Source organism: Fusarium falciforme, chromosome 2, assembly GCF_026873545.1.
Source record: "Fusarium falciforme chromosome 2, complete sequence".
Classification (NCBI taxonomy): Eukaryota; Fungi; Ascomycota; class Sordariomycetes; order Hypocreales; family Nectriaceae; genus Fusarium; species Fusarium falciforme.
Window position 1 is genome coordinate 2,006,646 of NC_070545.1, and position 16,664 is coordinate 2,023,309.

Genomic DNA, 16,664 nt, shown 5'->3' on the forward strand with positions numbered 1-16,664 from the left:
CGAACGAGAAGGGGGTGTGGGTAGGTAGGGCGACGTGGTCATCGTGCCAGCCGACGATTGATTGATTGACTTGCTTGAATGAGCCACCACGCAGTGCAGAGCAGATCAGGGCGTTCCAACTGCCTGTCTGTCAGAGGGGGGCGTGGGAGCCGCAGTTGAGGAATAGAGAGGCAGAGACATCCAGGGATGGATCGTGTACGGCATATCACACTGCGCATTGGTTCCATGTTGCACCCAAATTTCTCACTACAAAAACAGACATGTAAAACTAACTGTTGGAAACTGCGCAATTGTCGGTGGCCAGGGCGTGGGGCTGCCCATTCACTCACCTTTCATGGCTGTGGAGATTATGCGGAATCCCATTCAGGGTCGGAATCGCGCAACCGATAGGGTGCAATCTCGAGGGAGAGAGAATTGCCATAGATAGAAGTGGGCGTATCGTATGTGCACAGGTACCGAGAAGACGATCGATAGGGCAGCGGCCAGGCGATGGGACCGACCACCCACGCCCAACACAGCTCAGCAACGAGGGACGCAGGGCCAGCGGCGATGGGGACGGGGCGAGGGGGTTTACTCTGGAGGACCGGCAGTGTACTGCAAAGTATTCAATGTACATCATGGGAACAGGGGCCAGGCAAGAAATCTGCATGGGGAGCAAGGAAGCAAAAGCAAGATGGCCGTTTCCATCTAGGGGTACCTCCGGCTACCGACAAGGTGTGAGGGTGAGGCGAAAGTGATCCCTCTCTCAGATCTATCCTCTGCAGAATCCATGGCTTGTAACGAGTCTGCCACACTACATGATGCCATACAGTACCATCCCATCCACCCATACTACCTACATGACAACTATGCGCAGCCGCGCAACTAGGCACACAACCCTCACTTAGACGCCGACAACTCGAGCTCAACTCTCCATGCTCTCCCCTCTGGCGGGACTAGCCTGAGCCCGTGTGAAATGCAAAGACACGCGATGCCATGCCGTGCCGCAATGAATGGATGTCGTCCAATTACGCTGGCGGGGAGACCGGCCCCGCGCCGGGGCCCTCATGGAACCATACTTTGAGTAGAAGCCCTCAGGGGCGCGCGGGTGCGCTTGAAAGGGACGGGAGGGGGAATGAGTGGTGATGAGGGATGAGCCTCGCAAGTTGCAACGACCGTTCCATCATACGACAAATAGGAAGCGTCATGTTACGTTTTCAGCCGGGCGAAGTCGGAGGGCGCCAGAGCGAGCTCCTCTCCTTTTCTGCTGACGACCGGGCCTCGACTATTACCCAACCGTGCATCTCGAAGCGCGCCCCCTTGTGATGGTCTTTTTTTGCAACAAGTGTCTTTTTTTCCCTCCCCGTGACACGGGACCCGCGACGGGCCTCTTTTGTCCCCAAAGGGAGCCACTCGGCACCGGGAGATGCATATGTAGCGGGATGGAGCCCAGGCGATGGAAGGGGAAGGGAATCGAAGGGGTCTGGAAGGCCGGGTTTTTTCTGGGGGATGGGGCATGACTATGGATGAATGCAATTCAGGTACCTAGAATACCTGTCTGTACCATAATGGATTGGATCCATCGGAGTCATCGGGGGACGGGGATGGATGGGGGGTTGGGGAAGAAACTAACGGGAAGAAGGTATTGACAAGTACGTATTTTACGAATGTAGATCAGCAGGGAACGGAAGCAAGCAAGCAACAAGAGGCGAGGACTCGGCGAGGAGGCATGATACACACGGGCAAGGCAAGACAAGACCAGGGGAACTCGGTGAGCGGGCATGGGCCGGCCTTGATTCTTCGCATAAATAAATCCGATGAGATATAGATCAGATGAAACAAGCAATCAAGCGACTCGAAGCGAACCGCAAGGAAACGACGACGAACGTGACAGACACTGACAACTGGGTTGGGTTGTCATGAGTCTCAGAGAAGTGACACCCGTTGACAACTCCAGTCTCAGCCAAAGAGACACAGAGAGAAAAAAAAAAAACAAGCTGTAATCAGTCACTTGCAGCACTACGTCAACAGTCCCCATGTCCTGCTCCGTAATCTACCTCACCGTCCCCATGCCAAGCCCATGTACGAAAAGGTACATAGGTAAGGGACGGGGAAAGGTGACAGTTGAGTGGACGTCGCTCGGTCAGATCCATCCGCCGCGTGACGTTAGACTGACAAGGAGCCTCGGCGCCTCGTCCTTCCTGTTGCCCAATCCTACCTAGGTACTTTGTAGCGAGGTTATTGCTTGCTCGCCGCCCTTTTTCTTCGAGGTGAGAGAGAGAAACGTCTTGTTCACAAGCTTTTTCACAAGCACCGCGGAGGTTTTTCGGTATGCCGAGTTCCACGGGAAAGCATAAAAAGAGGATCGCGGTCACCCTGGACGGGGAAGAAGATGGACACCGGGGAATGAGAGTCGAAGCATAAAGGTCCGATCCCAACTACAACCTCTGCAACTGGTCATTCCATCTCGGGAAACGGTTTCACGGTCTTGCATAACGGACCTACTGTACACAACCCGCCAGATCCCATCCGGGAGCAGGATCGATCCTCGTTTTCCGCCACATCCAATCTCTCTTGCCATCTGATCTGTGTTCCGCGGGTGGTCTCGCCGACCGTTCTGTTGAACTCCGTTTTGTTACCGTTGTCCCACTCGGGGAGCTATTATTACTATCATCATCTTTTGACCGCTGTATCGATCGAGCTCTGCTGGAAACCGGAGCTTGCATCCAAAACCAACAGCTTAGAAGCGCACTACTGCCCATCATCGTCTGAGGCAGAGCTAGGGAACCCCAGGAACTCGGGAAGCAGGCGAGTTTCAGCAAAGGTGAGTGAACGCAAGGCTCAAACAAAACGAAAAGCTGCCCTTGGTCCGCTGCAGGCCTGTCCCAGTTGAGTTGAGAGCCCAGCTGCCATCTGTTTTTTTGTTGTCCACCCCCTTCCCTTTTTCCCTTTGCCCCTTCAAGAAGAAAAAAGCCATGCACCCCGGCCGGCGGCAACCCGGTCGTCCATTCCATCCGTGTCCATGCTCATCGTGGCATCCATTGTCCCTTTCCCATTTCCTTCCCTTCCCTTCCCTTCGGACATGGGCATCCATAAGTCATCATCGGACAACAAACATCGCGCAAGCGCACAAGCAAAAAGCCCACCTTGGAGCGTGGCCCGGTGAGCCCACCTTCGCCCACCTTTTGCCCTCGTTTGGCATCTGGCGGAGTCAGCCACCACAGCCCCTTGCCCCGAGCGCTCCACTGGTCCGGAACAACGGCGCCCAATTTGCCCGCGTGCGTCGAGTTCCTTGACACCACGCCCCGGGCATGGCCAATTGCATCAGGCCAGAATCTGGTTTACGCAACTGCCATGGCTGGCTCCTCTGTGTGGAGCGGGCACCTCAAGCTCGAGGGGACCTGAGGTCACCGGTGTAGGTACCTTTCGTCGATAAGGTATCTTTCTTTACGGGCTTGCGGGCTGGGCCTGGGGCGTTGCGTGCAGTGTAGTGCAGTGTAGTGCAGTACACCTGCAGCGACGATGCATCGCTGCAGCGGCAGCCTCTTACAGAGTCTTGCAGCACCCGGTGGCCACAGGGGGGCGACTCGGCGGGCTCGGGGCGCGCTGCGGGCTGGCTACAGGGCATCTCCAGTGCATGTCGCACTCCAAACAAACAACTGTCCATCATCCATGGATGACACTGACTGACTGTTCCAATGTACTCCAGGTATCTTTTTCGGACGCACACTCCCGCCCGGGACCTCACCTCACCTCACCTCACCCGCAAAAACACGCCCCCCCGGTCCCCACCCAGGCCACCGGATACGGCTCCCCAAGGCCCCAAGGCCCCTCCTTCCTCCCCCCCCTAATCGAAAATCCTCAGGGCCGCAGCCCACTATGACACCGTCGCTGAGCACGCCCCGTCAGACTCACGGTGGCCGTAGCATCCTCAGCTCGACTGATAAAACGGCGCCGACCTCGTCCTCTTCTTTCTCGAGTTCCATCTCTAGACTCAACCATATCGCTCGTCATCTATCGCCCATCATGGCTTCCACTACCAACTTCCCTGCCGACATTGTCCCCCAGGCCCCCGAAGATGCTCTCTTCGGTCTCGCCAGGGCTTACAAGGCCGATGAGAGCACCAGCAAGGTCGATCTTGTAAGTTGCTTTCTTCTTGTTCTTATCTTGTCCCTCTTGGTGCTGTTGACTCTTGCTAACATCTCTTTCTCTCAGGGTATCGGCGCTTACAGAGACGAGAACGCAAAGCCTTGGGTGTTGCCCGTCGTCAAGAAGGTATGCCTTACACCGAGCTGCTCCCCGTGAGCTTCGCTCTGCCGCGTCGCCCTCTGCATCCCTCTGTCGCATAAACCCATAAGCCCCATCCCCTCTGTCGCATGCACATGCATTGCCCTTCCACGAACGCCCTACCACCCAAAAACAATCCCCCCTGCTCGGGAGACGCTTCCGATGCGGATCCGCCAGAGGCAGCTCCAGCTCCTTACAGCTCGCGCGCTCTCTCTGGCTTCCGTATAAGCGCCTTTCGGGGGTCATGGGGCCAACACTTCACGATGCGCCTCATGGAGCCCTCTCGCGCAAATCCGTGCCAGAGCTCGCCCCAATCGCCCCAATCGGCCCCGCCGCGACTTTGCCCGAATTCTTGACTGCTCTAGAACTTGGCTAACCCCGCATGCGTCACAGGCTGATGAGATCCTCCGAAACGACCCCGAGCTCAACCATGAGTACGCCCCCATTGCGGGTATCCCCAGCTTTACCTCCAAGGCTGCCGAGCTGATCTTCGGCGCCGACTCCCAGGCGCTCCAGGAGAAGCGCACCGTCACTCTGCAGACCATCTCGGGCACCGGTGCCGTGCATCTGGGCGCTCTCTTCCTCGCCAAGTTCTACCAGGGCCCCCGCACCATCTACGTCTCAAATCCCACCTGGGCGAACCACCACCAGATCTTCAAGAACGTCGGTCTCTCGGTCGACACATACCCCTACTTCCACAAGGAGACCAAGGGCCTCGACTTTGAGGGCCTGAAGGAGGCTCTGCAATCCGCTGCCGAGGGCTCCGTCTTCGTCCTCCATGCCTGCGCTCACAACCCCACTGGTGTCGACCCGACCCAGGAGCAGTGGACTGAGATTGCTGCGATCATGAAGGAGAAGAAGCACTTCCCCTTCTTCGACACCGCCTACCAGGGCTTCGCTTCTGGTGACCTCGCCCGCGACGCCTGGTCCATCCGCTACTTCACAGAGCAGGGCTTTGAGCTCGTTGTCGCTCAAAGTTTCGCCAAGAACTTTGGTCTCTACGGCGAGCGTGCTGGCTGCTTCCACGCCGTCACTCCCTCAAGTGATGATGCCTCCACCACCATCACCCGCATTGGCTCTCAGCTCGCCGTCCTCCAGCGATCCGAGATCTCCAACCCTCCCTTGTACGGTGCTCGCATTGTCAGCACTGTGCTCAACGACGCCGACCTCTTTGCCGAGTGGGAGGAGAACCTGCGCACCATGTCGGGCCGCATCATCAGCATGCGCGACGCCCTGCGGTCCAAGCTTGAGGAGCTCGGGACCCCTGGCACCTGGAACCACATCACCGACCAGATTGGCATGTTCAGCTTCACGGGTCTGACTGAGTCACAAGTACTCAAGCTCCGGGAAGAGTTCCACATCTACATGACCAAGAACGGTCGTATCAGCATGGCTGGTCTCAACGAGAACAACGTTGATTACTTTGCCAAGGCTGTCGACAAGGTAGTGCGGGACGACGTTGAGGTGACGGAAGAGTAAGCAAGCAACTTGATTTATTTTGGGATCGTTTGTATGAACTCATGGGACATGGTCACACTACTACTACAAGAAGACCCTGGAAAGGACTCGGCGTTGGTTTACAGCTTTTGATTATCGCACCTAGGTACTTGCCTACCTACATCTTGGCGGGGTCTCTGCAAAAAGCATTGGACGATCCTGGTTTTTGTGTTTTGCGTATAGCTCTAATATACCTCACCCGCAAGCCAATGCATTTCAAGACGAATTAAACTTTAACATGTTGTGCCTTGCTCTGTTTATCGTGTGATGTCGTCTGAGCTTGAGCTTGAGCTTGAGCTCCAAGTCTCGAGACCTTGTTTCATTGTCCACGTTGACATGTGGTAAGGGCGTATTCTTGGCGTTAGGTACTTGAACGCCACACCTTTTACCAGCAGACGGGCATGAACACCCTGGGGGGGACCTGACCTGACCTGACCCGGAGGAAGGCAGGTGCAGTGGAGTCGCAGCTTCCCTCCCTCGATTTCTTTTAAACTGCCACTTCGAGCAGGCTCCGATTCCCGAGCTTTGTCTGTGATTGGCCCGCCTCTCACCTTGGGCGGCGGGTAGTTCCTGCCTTGTTGGGCAAGTTTTATCTTTCTGTGGTAGCTGGGCCCAAAGCAGGAAGGGACGCCAACGCAAGAGAAGAAACATGGGGATCATGCAAAAAAAACCACCCACACCATTCGGTGAAATCTCGCACTCTCGGGGGAGATGGCGACGATGACTTCTTCTAAAGTCCGGCCTCGTGAGCGTTGACGGCCGACGGTGAAGCGACTCCGATATACCGGGGGAGGGGGGAGGGTCGATGAATGGTCCCCTGGTCCCGTCTGGGGAAAGGGAATGGACGGTCGCGCTCCCCACACGGAGAAGGGCGGTCCGGTTTTCGTTCTTCTTTTCCCGCTTCACCTTCTCTCTCGATTTTTTTTTCTTTCAGCCCACCCCCGCATGGATGCCATTTGTTCCCCCGCATGGGAGCCGCTCGCTTGCCCTGACCTGGGGACCGGGGGGCGTTGATACTGGGACGGGATCCAAAACCCGGCCAATGGCCGGAGGGGGTGTGGTCTTTCTGCGCTTGACTTGACCAGGACGGGGGAAATCGGCGGAACGGAGGTTCCTGGCGGTGGGGACGGAGGTGATAAGGAGCTTCACCGTGGACAACAAAGTGAGTCCGGAGAGGGGGAGTGGATTGTCTTTGATAACCAGGTGATTATGTTTGAACTGCAAGTCTGCATCAAAAGTTGCTGTTTGAACAGTCCTGCTTACCTTTTCGTTATGTCATGAGGAAGCAGCTTTACAACATAGGATCCATTTTGACCCCGACAAACGCCGATGTCATGAAGTTTTTCCGCAAAACTTCTACAAGATCCAATGTTTTTTTTTTCTCAAACCAAGAAAAACTTGCCGGTCAAGATGACTTGCTCTATGTACATTTGCAGGCCGGCTATTACACAATTGCGTATCCACCGCTGCGGGTCCTTGGGACCCAAACAATGTTGACCTGAAGGTACAAACCAGGACTTTGGGGAAGAAAATTCCCACTTACAATGAGTCTTTCTTGTTGCAAGGGCCTCCGATGCCGGTGGGGGTGCGTCGATAGTAAAAATGACCAAGAATAAGTTGCTTGGCGGCCACTGGGACTGTGCAGATTACCAACATTACGTAGGGGTCTCGCAATCGGTAGTGTACCTTGCGTATTTTGTGTGTATCTCGGTGAGGCTGTCTGTAGGAAAAAAGAGAGACCCGGCTGTTTGGTGAGGGAGGGCAACTTCTGGCGGGCATGTAACTGCGTGTCTCAACTGTCTCACAGGATGAGGGCGTCGAAGCTTCGGACATTGAAAAAAGCTGCCTTGGTTCGATAAGCAAGGGTTGAGCAGGGCGTAAACATTCGACTCGTGGCGAATCTGGGGTTATCTCTGGCGTTATCGCCGGGGGGAGTTTGTTGGTGAGTCCCAACATGGCGGAAGTGTGCTTTCTGCCACCGTTCCAGCATCTTATCTATCCGGACACTGGTCTTCCGGAGGGAGTGAAAGCTGGCGGAGACAGATATCCATCCGTGTTCTAGGTAGGTGGGCAACAAAGATAACCGAGACGGCTGTGCAAGATGGACTGATCTCCCCGTTTGAATCGACAGGCCGTGGCATGACTTGGCGATCTTGGAAGGTTAGGGGGGATTGCCTCGGTAATGCATTTTTTTTCTTGTGAACGTCCTCGGTGTGAGTTGTGACATTTACATGACCTCGGGATAGTTGTTGAAATGGAAGTTCATGAGAACGGGACTTGCATGGATGGTTGGGTTCACAGGTTGGCCGGTTTGGTTCAAACAGTTGGTAGGGAGGGATTCCTGTTCAAGTTTGACACACCAGACCGTCAAGGGCAGTAACTCGTATAACTAGCTTATGCAAGAAGGGCTGATTTCCGACATGGGAAACTAGGAGTAGGGTGAGTTCAATCACAAGGTTGAACTCGGCGGAGTCTCGACTTATTCAACTACCAGCCTGCCTCCCTTGCACCCCCGGGGCGGGGAATAGGTTGAACGCCTAGGCATGATTGTTAAAAATAGAAAAGACATATGGGCTTTCTGTGTCGCAAAATTCTATTCCTTACTGCAGAAAAGTGTTCCCAGAGGCATTCCTAGAGGGTCGCCATGTTGGGTTGGATGGTATTCATCTCTTTGTGTGACTACGTGACTAGGCCTAATATCTGGGGGGAGGTGTAGCTGCCTAGAGCCACTACGCGAGCACAGTTCAACCACTCCCTGACCCCACCACCAAACACTATCAAGATAGCATCAATCAAGTCAATCAACCACCCGTAATGCAGCTATGGGCAGACGCCTGCCGTGGAAGACATCCACGACTCCTTCGAGCGCCGATAAGAAACCGTCCGTGAAGTCGGATAGCCCACGCGCTGCGCGAACTAACTCACCGAGCCTGCCGTCAGCCTCAACCCCGGCGTCGTTCATCAAGAAACCGCGTCGCGATCGCGTCATTGACGATGAAGGTATCTCGCAACTTGCTCACGCACATCATTTCACAGCTAAACGCGTTTAAGATGATGTAAGGAGCCCATCCACGTCACCGCCGCCAGAACCACCACCAGAGAGGTACATCCAATTCTTATCCTCACTTGAGCCCCGTGACTAACATACCCCAGATTCATGAGACCCGGCCCTCAACATGATGACCGCTACCGCATGGTTGAGGACGAGTTCCTCAACATGGCTCACCAGTTCACCACGCATCTTCACCGCGCAGAGTACAACCGCCTCAAGTCCCTAGCCAAGAGCCAAAACGCCGACACCATCCGCGAGATTGAGCGTCCTGTAATCGGGGCACCCACACTCCTTGCTCGGCGAAGGCAGGAAAGCGCGCGGCGTGCCGTTAAACAGCGCGGATTCATGCGTAACGGCGATGAAGAAGAGATGCCGTTCGTGGGGAGAAGTCTGAAGGGCTTGATGGAGAGTCCCAGAAAGGAGCACAAATGGATATCAGGCGGCATGGCCGGGGCGGCGGCTACGAGGGCAGCAGCTGGGTTCGATTCACAGAAGTTGAGCCCAGTCAAGCTAAGAGCAACTCCGAAGGCGTTCTCGTCCAAGAAGCGTCAACTACCCGCTGCAGATGACGAGGAGACGGACGACGGAGAGGATCTGGACCTTTCCACGCCCTCTCGGACACCCATGGTGAAATCAAGTCGCACCGCGCAAACTTCATCTCCAGTCATGGCTCGGTCAGCGACAAGGCCAGCATTTGGCACTCCTCGACCCTTGAGCACGACCACCACTAATACCCCAAGAACAAGCTCGAGTACAAGGCGACCAACTACAGCATCCAGCAAAACCGAGACGCCTTATATCGGTAAAGCATCCAAGCACAAAGATATCCATGATGATGACGAGGACGACGACCCATTTGGGATCAAGAAGCGGAGAATTCAGCGGCAAAAGTCAAAGGAGCAAGTTCGCAAGGTGGAACAGCAAACGCCCGTCAAAAAGAGGTCTTCTCTCGACGACATTCCCTCTTTTATATGACTATCATGGGCAATACTCATCACCACAATCTTATCAAACACCGACACGCACGATGGAAGTCAAATCAGTTCTTTTCATTGCGAGTCCTAACCATGCATTTGCCGATCCTCCATCGTAAGCTCATCAAAGTCGTCCAGCAACTCATCCATATCCACATGCGGCGCCTCATCATCACCCTCCTCCGTCTCTGCTATGCTCATCTCCTCCTCTGTCTTCTTCTTAGACTTGTACAAGGCGAGCGTAGCACGGAGCTCCTCGTCCTCCTCCACATCCCGCAAGAACTGCTCGTACTCTCGGTCCATGCGGTCCTGGTCGGCCTTCTTGGGAAGAAGCTCGCCCTCGTCCTTGTCCATGCGCTTGAGCTTCCAGTTTCTCTTGCGGTTCTTCCGGCGGCGGGGATAGTGCTTCTTGACCAGCACCACGTCGGGAATTGTCGACCCATACTGGTTGGAGGCCTCGATAGCCTCGTATTCTGTGTTGTTGAAGACGGTACCGGACAGTAGGTAACCCATGGCCGAGTCACCAGGCTGGAGGAGCCGGCCTAGGTGTGTCCTTGTGAAATATGTTCGGTCGTTGTGGCCGAGATCAGAGGCTCGGGCAACTGTGGCTTCGGCAAGCGTCCACTTGCCCTTCTGAGTCATGGTAGGCTCGATATCCATAACGATGAACTCGACGAGCTCATGTGTATCGGCGAGAGACAGGAAAGGAGCACGCCAGTAGATTGGTGAGCTGACGTCGCATGTCTGAAGGGTCTGGGGGTCCAGAAGGTAGACCGAGGTGCCGATCCTGTGGCAGAGGAGGAGGGGAGAGACGTTGCCGTTCTGCTTGGCCATCTTGATGGGCATGGCGACCAAGTCGTCTTTGCATATAGGCACCAACTCGGCCGAGTATGTGAACTTGTAGGACGTCTTGGAGGTGTGGACATCGTGAGAGATGAGCTCCTGAGACGCCTTCACCTTGACGGGAACAACAGAGTTGAGGAAATCAATAAACTTCTCAGCCTGGTTCTTCTGGGAAAAGAAAAAGTCGATGCCGTCCTTGGCCTCCTTGATGTTGAGGGTATCCCGGTGGGCGCCGTGCTTCATGATCAGCTGCTCGAGGAACAAAAAGGTTCGCTTGTGGAGGACCTTTTGTCGGACCTGGACGGCAGCTCGCCAGACGTTGGCCGTGTACGACTTGGCGCACTCGGGGCACTGCTGGTAGGCCACGACATAGACCACCTCGAAGCTCTGCTGGAGGAGCATGCCATCCTGGACGGCGTCCTGGATAGTGAGCTTGACCTTGATACGGCGCGAGTGCGGCTCGGTCCAGACAAAGCTAGCGTCGACGATGCGGACCTTGTTTAGGCCGCGCAGCTTCTTGAGGCACAGGGCCAGCAGCTCTCGGGACTCGGGGGCGGCCACGATCCAGCTGGTGGGGGGCATGAGCCATCGGTCGCAGTCTCGGCAGAAGTTGAGGGTGGCCTCGCGCTGGACGCCCTGGGAAATGTCGACGGTGAGCTTGATGCAGTCGTAGCAGAGAGCGCCGGCGGAAGTCGTTCCATCGATGGGGGCGCCGCAGTTGCAGCAGAGAATACTGAAGTCTAGTTAGTCGTCCGTCTTTCTCTTTGCGCATGTGTGCGGGGTGATGGATGGGATGGGAATGAGGGCACACTCACGTCGCAGCGCCCTGCTGCTGAGAGACAGGGGCGATGGAAATAGGCTGGTCATCAAGATCCATCGACATGTTGGGCAAACGATGTCTCTGGTGATGGATGACTTTTGTTGATTTGTTTCAAGATGGACGAGTTCGTGACTCTCAGGAAAGAGTGGGAAAATTGGTTGATAAGCGCTGCGGGCGCCTTATCGGCCATGATTTTTTTGCTGAAAAATTGTTGCCCCTCCTGCCGGGAGGCGATTTTTTGGCGATGCTTTTTTGGGAAAGTGGGGTATTTTTCTTTGGTTGTGGTTACCAATAGCCTTAGATATATTCGACTTGTTAGGCTACACATGCATGTTAAACATCTAAGCATGTGCCTATGATGATTGGAAGCATGGGGGATGGTAATGATGCTTATGTTTACCATTTTGTGACTGGGTAAGTTATGTTGTTTCATATAACTCTGAAATGTGAGTTCCTCATCTCCTAGGGTAGGAGATAAGTCAATCTGGCAACCACCCATTAACTAGATACCTCTTGAGCTCAACTTAATTTGGTGTGATTCGAGTTGAAGGCGTTGGAAATCCATATACTTCTGCAATGCTAGTTTTATATGGCCCAAGTTAACTGTCCTGTACTCCTTATAGAAAAGTCTCAAAAACTGGCTGATTATTAAAAAATCTTGCTTAATACTCTCGCCACCTCTGCTGGCTGTTCTTCCACTTCCGTCCTCTTCTTGGCCAGCGGGACCTGCTTGAAAGACCTCTTGACCTGCCGCACTTCGTCCTCGCCCTGCTCCTCGACACCAGCCTTCCTCTTCTTTGCCTTTGCCTTGGCCTCCATGCCGTCGAGCATCTTGGCCTTCTCGACGTTCCTGACAAACTCCTTGTTCTCGCGCGTCGTCTTACTGATCTCAGCCCTCATGCGGCTGGTGCGCTCGGCGTTCTCGGTGGCGATCTGCTCCGTCAGGTTGTGCCACTTGAAGCCCTTGAGGTAGAGCAGGTTCCACAGGTCGTCGCGGTAGTAGCTGCCCTTCTTGCCGCCGATGGTGCGCGCGTTGAGCAGCTCGCAGACGGCCTTGGCATCCTTCTTGTTTACAAACTCGACCCAGCCCTCAGTGTAGGAGCGCTTCTTGTTGCCGCCGGCGCGGACGCGGCGGGCGTGCGACGCAGGGTCCTCGGGGGCCAGGAAGATGCGGTTGATAGTGCCGTAAGGCTCGAGGAGGGAACGAAGCTTGACGGGCTTCATGAAGGGCGGGATGCGGGAGAGGTAGACGACACCAGACTTTTTGATTGCGGCCTCTGATGCGACGAGGTTCTTCTTTGTTAGGGGCTTTGTGATGTCGGGCAGTTCTGTCGATAGCGAGTCTTTTGATTTGCGTTTTGACTTTTTGGGTTCGTCTTTGGTTTCCTCATCCTCCTTTAGGTCTGCACCTCCCTCGGCCACATCGTCCTCGTTGTCGCTGGCATCGCGATCAACGTCGCTACCCAGGTCGTCCTCATCGTCCGAGTCGAGTTTCCGTCGCTTGGCGGTGTGGCCGCCCTTTGTCACTTCATCTTCAGAGTTGTAACCGACATCGTTCTCCTCGTCGCTGTCGGCGGTGTCGAGAAAGTCGTTCTTCTTTTCTGGCGCCATGTTGAAGTGCCAATTGGTTTGTCGCGAACTCCAGAGCATCAGACCCTGAGGCTGGGGATCTAGGAAAAAAAATGGCTGATAAGATAAGCCATCCCTGGGTCATCCATTGAGGTGAAGGGTCATGTGACTTGGAGGGGTCTTTGAACGACGTCACCGATTGTGAGGGGAAGCTCAGGATACCGAGTTGATAATTGTACTGCTTAAGGCGAATTGGAGTTTAATTTTGGAGGCATCGCCTCTAGCTACAGATAATTGTTATTGATGTTGGCCAAGTGTGACAAGTTCTTGGCTGGGCGGCGAATAGCTAGCTCTATCATAGACATGTAGTAAATTTTAGGCCAGCTAGGTAGAGCAAAGCACTGACTCCCCGGCATTTCATCCCAGTCCCGATCTGATGCAGGTTTCTTTTTATGGAAGGGCGTACCGCGGCAGCCAGTTCTCCCTCTCTCGCCTTATCATGAGGGCAGTGATAGCGGGGTTGGTGAGTGATGAATGACCTTGGCTGCGGCCGACGTCGGGTTTCGGATGGGTTACGTGGGGCAGGAGCAATCAATCAATGGACTGGACCGCGAGCCGCGAGCCGCCTGCCGCCGTCATTCACTGATGAGTGAGTGAGGCATCTCCAACTCAAATACTCCACTCTTCAACCTCCAAGCGAGATAGTCCAGTCTCTCTACAAGGCTTCAACCTTGAACCCTCTTCTTCTCTTAGTCCCTCAATCAAGTTTCTCATAATGTCTGTCGAAGTCATCACCACAATCTCCCCCAACACCAACGAGGCCATCCTCACCAGGAATGGTGCCTCTGCGGTTGATCTTGAGACCCTCCCCAAGGTCGCCACCGAGGCCTTTGAGAGCTACCGCAAGACAACGCTGAAGGAGCGACAGCAGATCGTCCGCAAATTCCTGGACGGCCTGTTGGCGAAGAAGGATGAGCTCGGCGAGGAGCTTACCGTGCAGATGGGACGTCCCATCTCGTACACTCCCGGAGAGGTTGCCACAGCTGTTAAGCGTGGCGAGTATCTCCTCAAGATTAGCGACGAGGCCCTGCAGGATACCGACGGTGAGGCCGAGAAGGGCTTCAAGCGTTTCATCAGAAAGGTTCCTGTCGGTCCCGTGCTCATCATCTTTGCCTGGAATGTACGTGCTAGCCCCATCACCATGTTGATCATCTTGTTAACCCGATCTAGTATCCTTACCTCATTTTGGTCAACTCACTGGTTCCTGCTCTGCTCGCGGGCTGCAGTGTGATCTTGAAGCCCTCACCTCAGACACCCACCATCGTGGAGCGAGTTGCCGAGATCCTCAAGGAGTCAGGCCTCCCTGATGGTGTCTGCCAGTACTTCCACTCTGGATCCCCCAGCCTTATGGAGACTATCGTGAGAGATCCCAAGATCTCCCTGGTCTGCTTCACTGGCTCGGTTGCGGGAGGACTCGCAGTTCAGAAGGCAGCTTCTGACCGAATTGTGGGTGTCGGTCTGGAGTTGGGCGGCAAGGATCCGGCATATGTTCGATCAGATGTCGACATTGACTGGGCTGCTGCCGAGATTGTCGACGGCGCAATCTTTAACTCGGGACAGAGCTGCTGCTCTCTTGAGCGTGTGTACGTGGACGAGAAGATCCACGACAAGTTCGTCGAGGCGGTGCAGAATGTGCTCAAGAGCTACAAGCTGGGTGACCCATTCTCCAAGGAGACTCAGATCGGCCCTGTCATCTCGAAGCGATCCAAGCAGACTGCCGAGGACCACATCAAGGACGCCATCGCCAATGGTGCCAAGGATGCGACACCCGAGAACGACACCTTTAGCAACCCGCCTGCCAAGGGCAACTTTGTGAAACCCACCCTGCTCACGGGCGTCGACCACAGCATGCGGGTCATGACGGAGGAGTCGTTTGCCCCAATCAGTAAATTCTTGCGGTCCATCTTGAGGTACCCTGTACTAACGATGCTACAGTCCCCGTTATGAGGGTCAAGAGTGACGAGGAGGCCGTCAAGCTCATGAATGACAGCGAGTTTGGACTCACAGCCAGCATCTGGACCAAGGACACGGACAAGGGATACGAGCTTGCCGAGGAAGTGGAGGCGGGTACCGTCTTTGTCAACCGTTGCGATTACCCGAGCCCGGTAAGTTTTCTTCTCCCTAGCGCAGGGAGTGCCGGTGGGAACGTATTGATGGATTCATTTGCTAATTGACAACAGGACCTTGCGTGGACAGGATGGAAGAACTCAGGCAAGGGACAGACCCTTAGCCGATTCGGTTTTGACCAGTTTGTGAAGCTCAAGAGCTACCACCTCAAGGATTATCCGAAATAGAGGATATGCTTTTTGTTTGGGAACGGATCAGTGACAGAAGGGGCGGTTAGACATGTGACTCGGATGAATGAGACGAACGCGGCCTTGAATTGATTCAGAGGGCGTGTCAACTGCAAGCAAGCAAATAAGCAAATGGAGAAAGAGTACGAAATGATATGAGACCACGGTTCACAATTCGGTTGATGATGAGTCTCTTTTCTGTGAGCGTCGAGCAGAATGCATGCATATGATAATGGATGGCTTGGCGACTGTCTCTGAGACGCGTCTCGCCAGAGAGCGATTTGTGTGAGACGTTTTCAACGAGAAAGTTCTTCTCTCTCGCAGCCAAAGCTACTCAGGATGACATTGCCGCATTCGGCACGTTGGTGTGTCGAGCAATCTGCGACATGCCGTCACGGAGTGGTACGGTTGGTGTGGAGGCGGCGAGTGACGACATTGATGGCCCATTCCCTTGGCCAAGGTAGTAAACTATCACGACACGAAAAGATTGATCAATGATGATGGTTCGGTTGCATAATTCATCCTTTTGACAGGTTATAGATCATGGGTAGCTCCGCGATTAGCGATGCGCCGCCCTCCCTCGTGTGACACGCATACACTAACTGACTCCCTGCCACCTGTCGGTAGGTCCAAGACATGGATCCATGGCTCAGGTACCGAATCTAAGCTATTTCTTGCAGCGGCCTCCCTGTGACAGCTCCAGCTCTAGCTCTCGTAAGCGCACTCGACTTGTTGTTCACGGTCATGTCCCGCAACCGTGCGTTGCGTGTGCACTTGCGCCTTGTCTCAGCTGAAGGGCGAGAAGTGAGACAGCCAGCTGTGTGGACTCGTCAATAAAAGCGAGAGAGATGAAAAAGGGGACTTTGACGGCCCCTGGAGGCGGTTGGAATTCCAGTGCGTCGGATTCATTCCAGAAAGATTTGTCGCTCTGCCCCCTGCTCCCGGCGTTTTGGGATGTTGGCAGCCAATCTCTACGAGGACGATCCTTTCAAAGTCTTGGTTTTATATGAGTTGGCATTTTGCACTCTAGAGTCAAAGGGTTTTTCCTTTTTTTTATTTGTTTATTTAAAAAATCTTTCTCTCTCTCTCTCTCGTGTAGAAAAGGATTCTTGTCACTCATTTTTCTCACTCACACACACTCTCTCTTTCATTCCCACTTCCCGTGTCTTGGACTTTTTGACTCTCCTCTCTACACAGTCTCTCCACTCACTCACTCACTCCCCACCAAACTTCTTTGTCTCTCTTATCAAATACCCGCCAACCCCCTCGAGCCGCGTGCCGGGTTTCTC

The 16,664-nt window shown here is 54.4% G+C and overlaps 5 protein-coding genes across 5 annotated transcripts; 3 read left to right on the forward strand and 2 right to left on the reverse strand.

Moving 5' to 3' along the window:
- Window positions 1–3,858: 3,858 nt before the first annotated feature.
- NCS54_00257800 (Aspartate aminotransferase) lies at window positions 3,859–5,745 on the forward strand (the record flags this gene model as incomplete). Its single annotated transcript, XM_053148174.1, has 3 exons — window positions 3,859–4,119; window positions 4,195–4,254; window positions 4,660–5,745. 3 exons carry the CDS (start codon window positions 3,859–3,861, stop codon window positions 5,743–5,745), a joined length of 1,407 nt encoding a protein of 468 aa, XP_053004149.1.
- Window positions 5,746–8,585: 2,840 nt separating this feature from the next.
- NCS54_00257900 (Hypothetical protein) lies at window positions 8,586–9,790 on the forward strand (the record flags this gene model as incomplete). Its single annotated transcript, XM_053148175.1, has 3 exons — window positions 8,586–8,763; window positions 8,815–8,866; window positions 8,917–9,790. 3 exons carry the CDS (start codon window positions 8,586–8,588, stop codon window positions 9,788–9,790), a joined length of 1,104 nt encoding a protein of 367 aa, XP_053004150.1.
- Window positions 9,791–9,876: 86 nt separating this feature from the next.
- Window positions 9,877–11,855, reverse strand: NCS54_00258000 (60S ribosomal export protein NMD3; the record flags this gene model as incomplete). The annotated part of the gene is made up of 3 exons (XM_053148176.1): window positions 9,877–11,365; window positions 11,448–11,533; window positions 11,853–11,855. The coding sequence occupies 3 exons, from the start codon at window positions 11,853–11,855 to the stop codon at window positions 9,877–9,879; spliced, it is 1,578 nt and encodes a 525-aa protein (XP_053004151.1).
- A 245-nt stretch (window positions 11,856–12,100) lies between these two features.
- On the reverse strand, window positions 12,101–13,102 carry NCS54_00258100 (18S rRNA factor 2; the record flags this gene model as incomplete). Its single annotated transcript, XM_053148177.1, has 1 exon — window positions 12,101–13,102. The coding sequence occupies one exon, from the start codon at window positions 13,100–13,102 to the stop codon at window positions 12,101–12,103; it is 1,002 nt and encodes a 333-aa protein (XP_053004152.1).
- Window positions 13,103–13,796: 694 nt separating this feature from the next.
- On the forward strand, window positions 13,797–15,375 carry NCS54_00258200 (Hypothetical protein; the record flags this gene model as incomplete). Its single annotated transcript, XM_053148178.1, has 4 exons — window positions 13,797–14,201; window positions 14,252–14,966; window positions 15,017–15,186; window positions 15,262–15,375. The coding sequence occupies 4 exons, from the start codon at window positions 13,797–13,799 to the stop codon at window positions 15,373–15,375; spliced, it is 1,404 nt and encodes a 467-aa protein (XP_053004153.1).
- Between the last annotated feature and the right edge of the window lie 1,289 nt (window positions 15,376–16,664).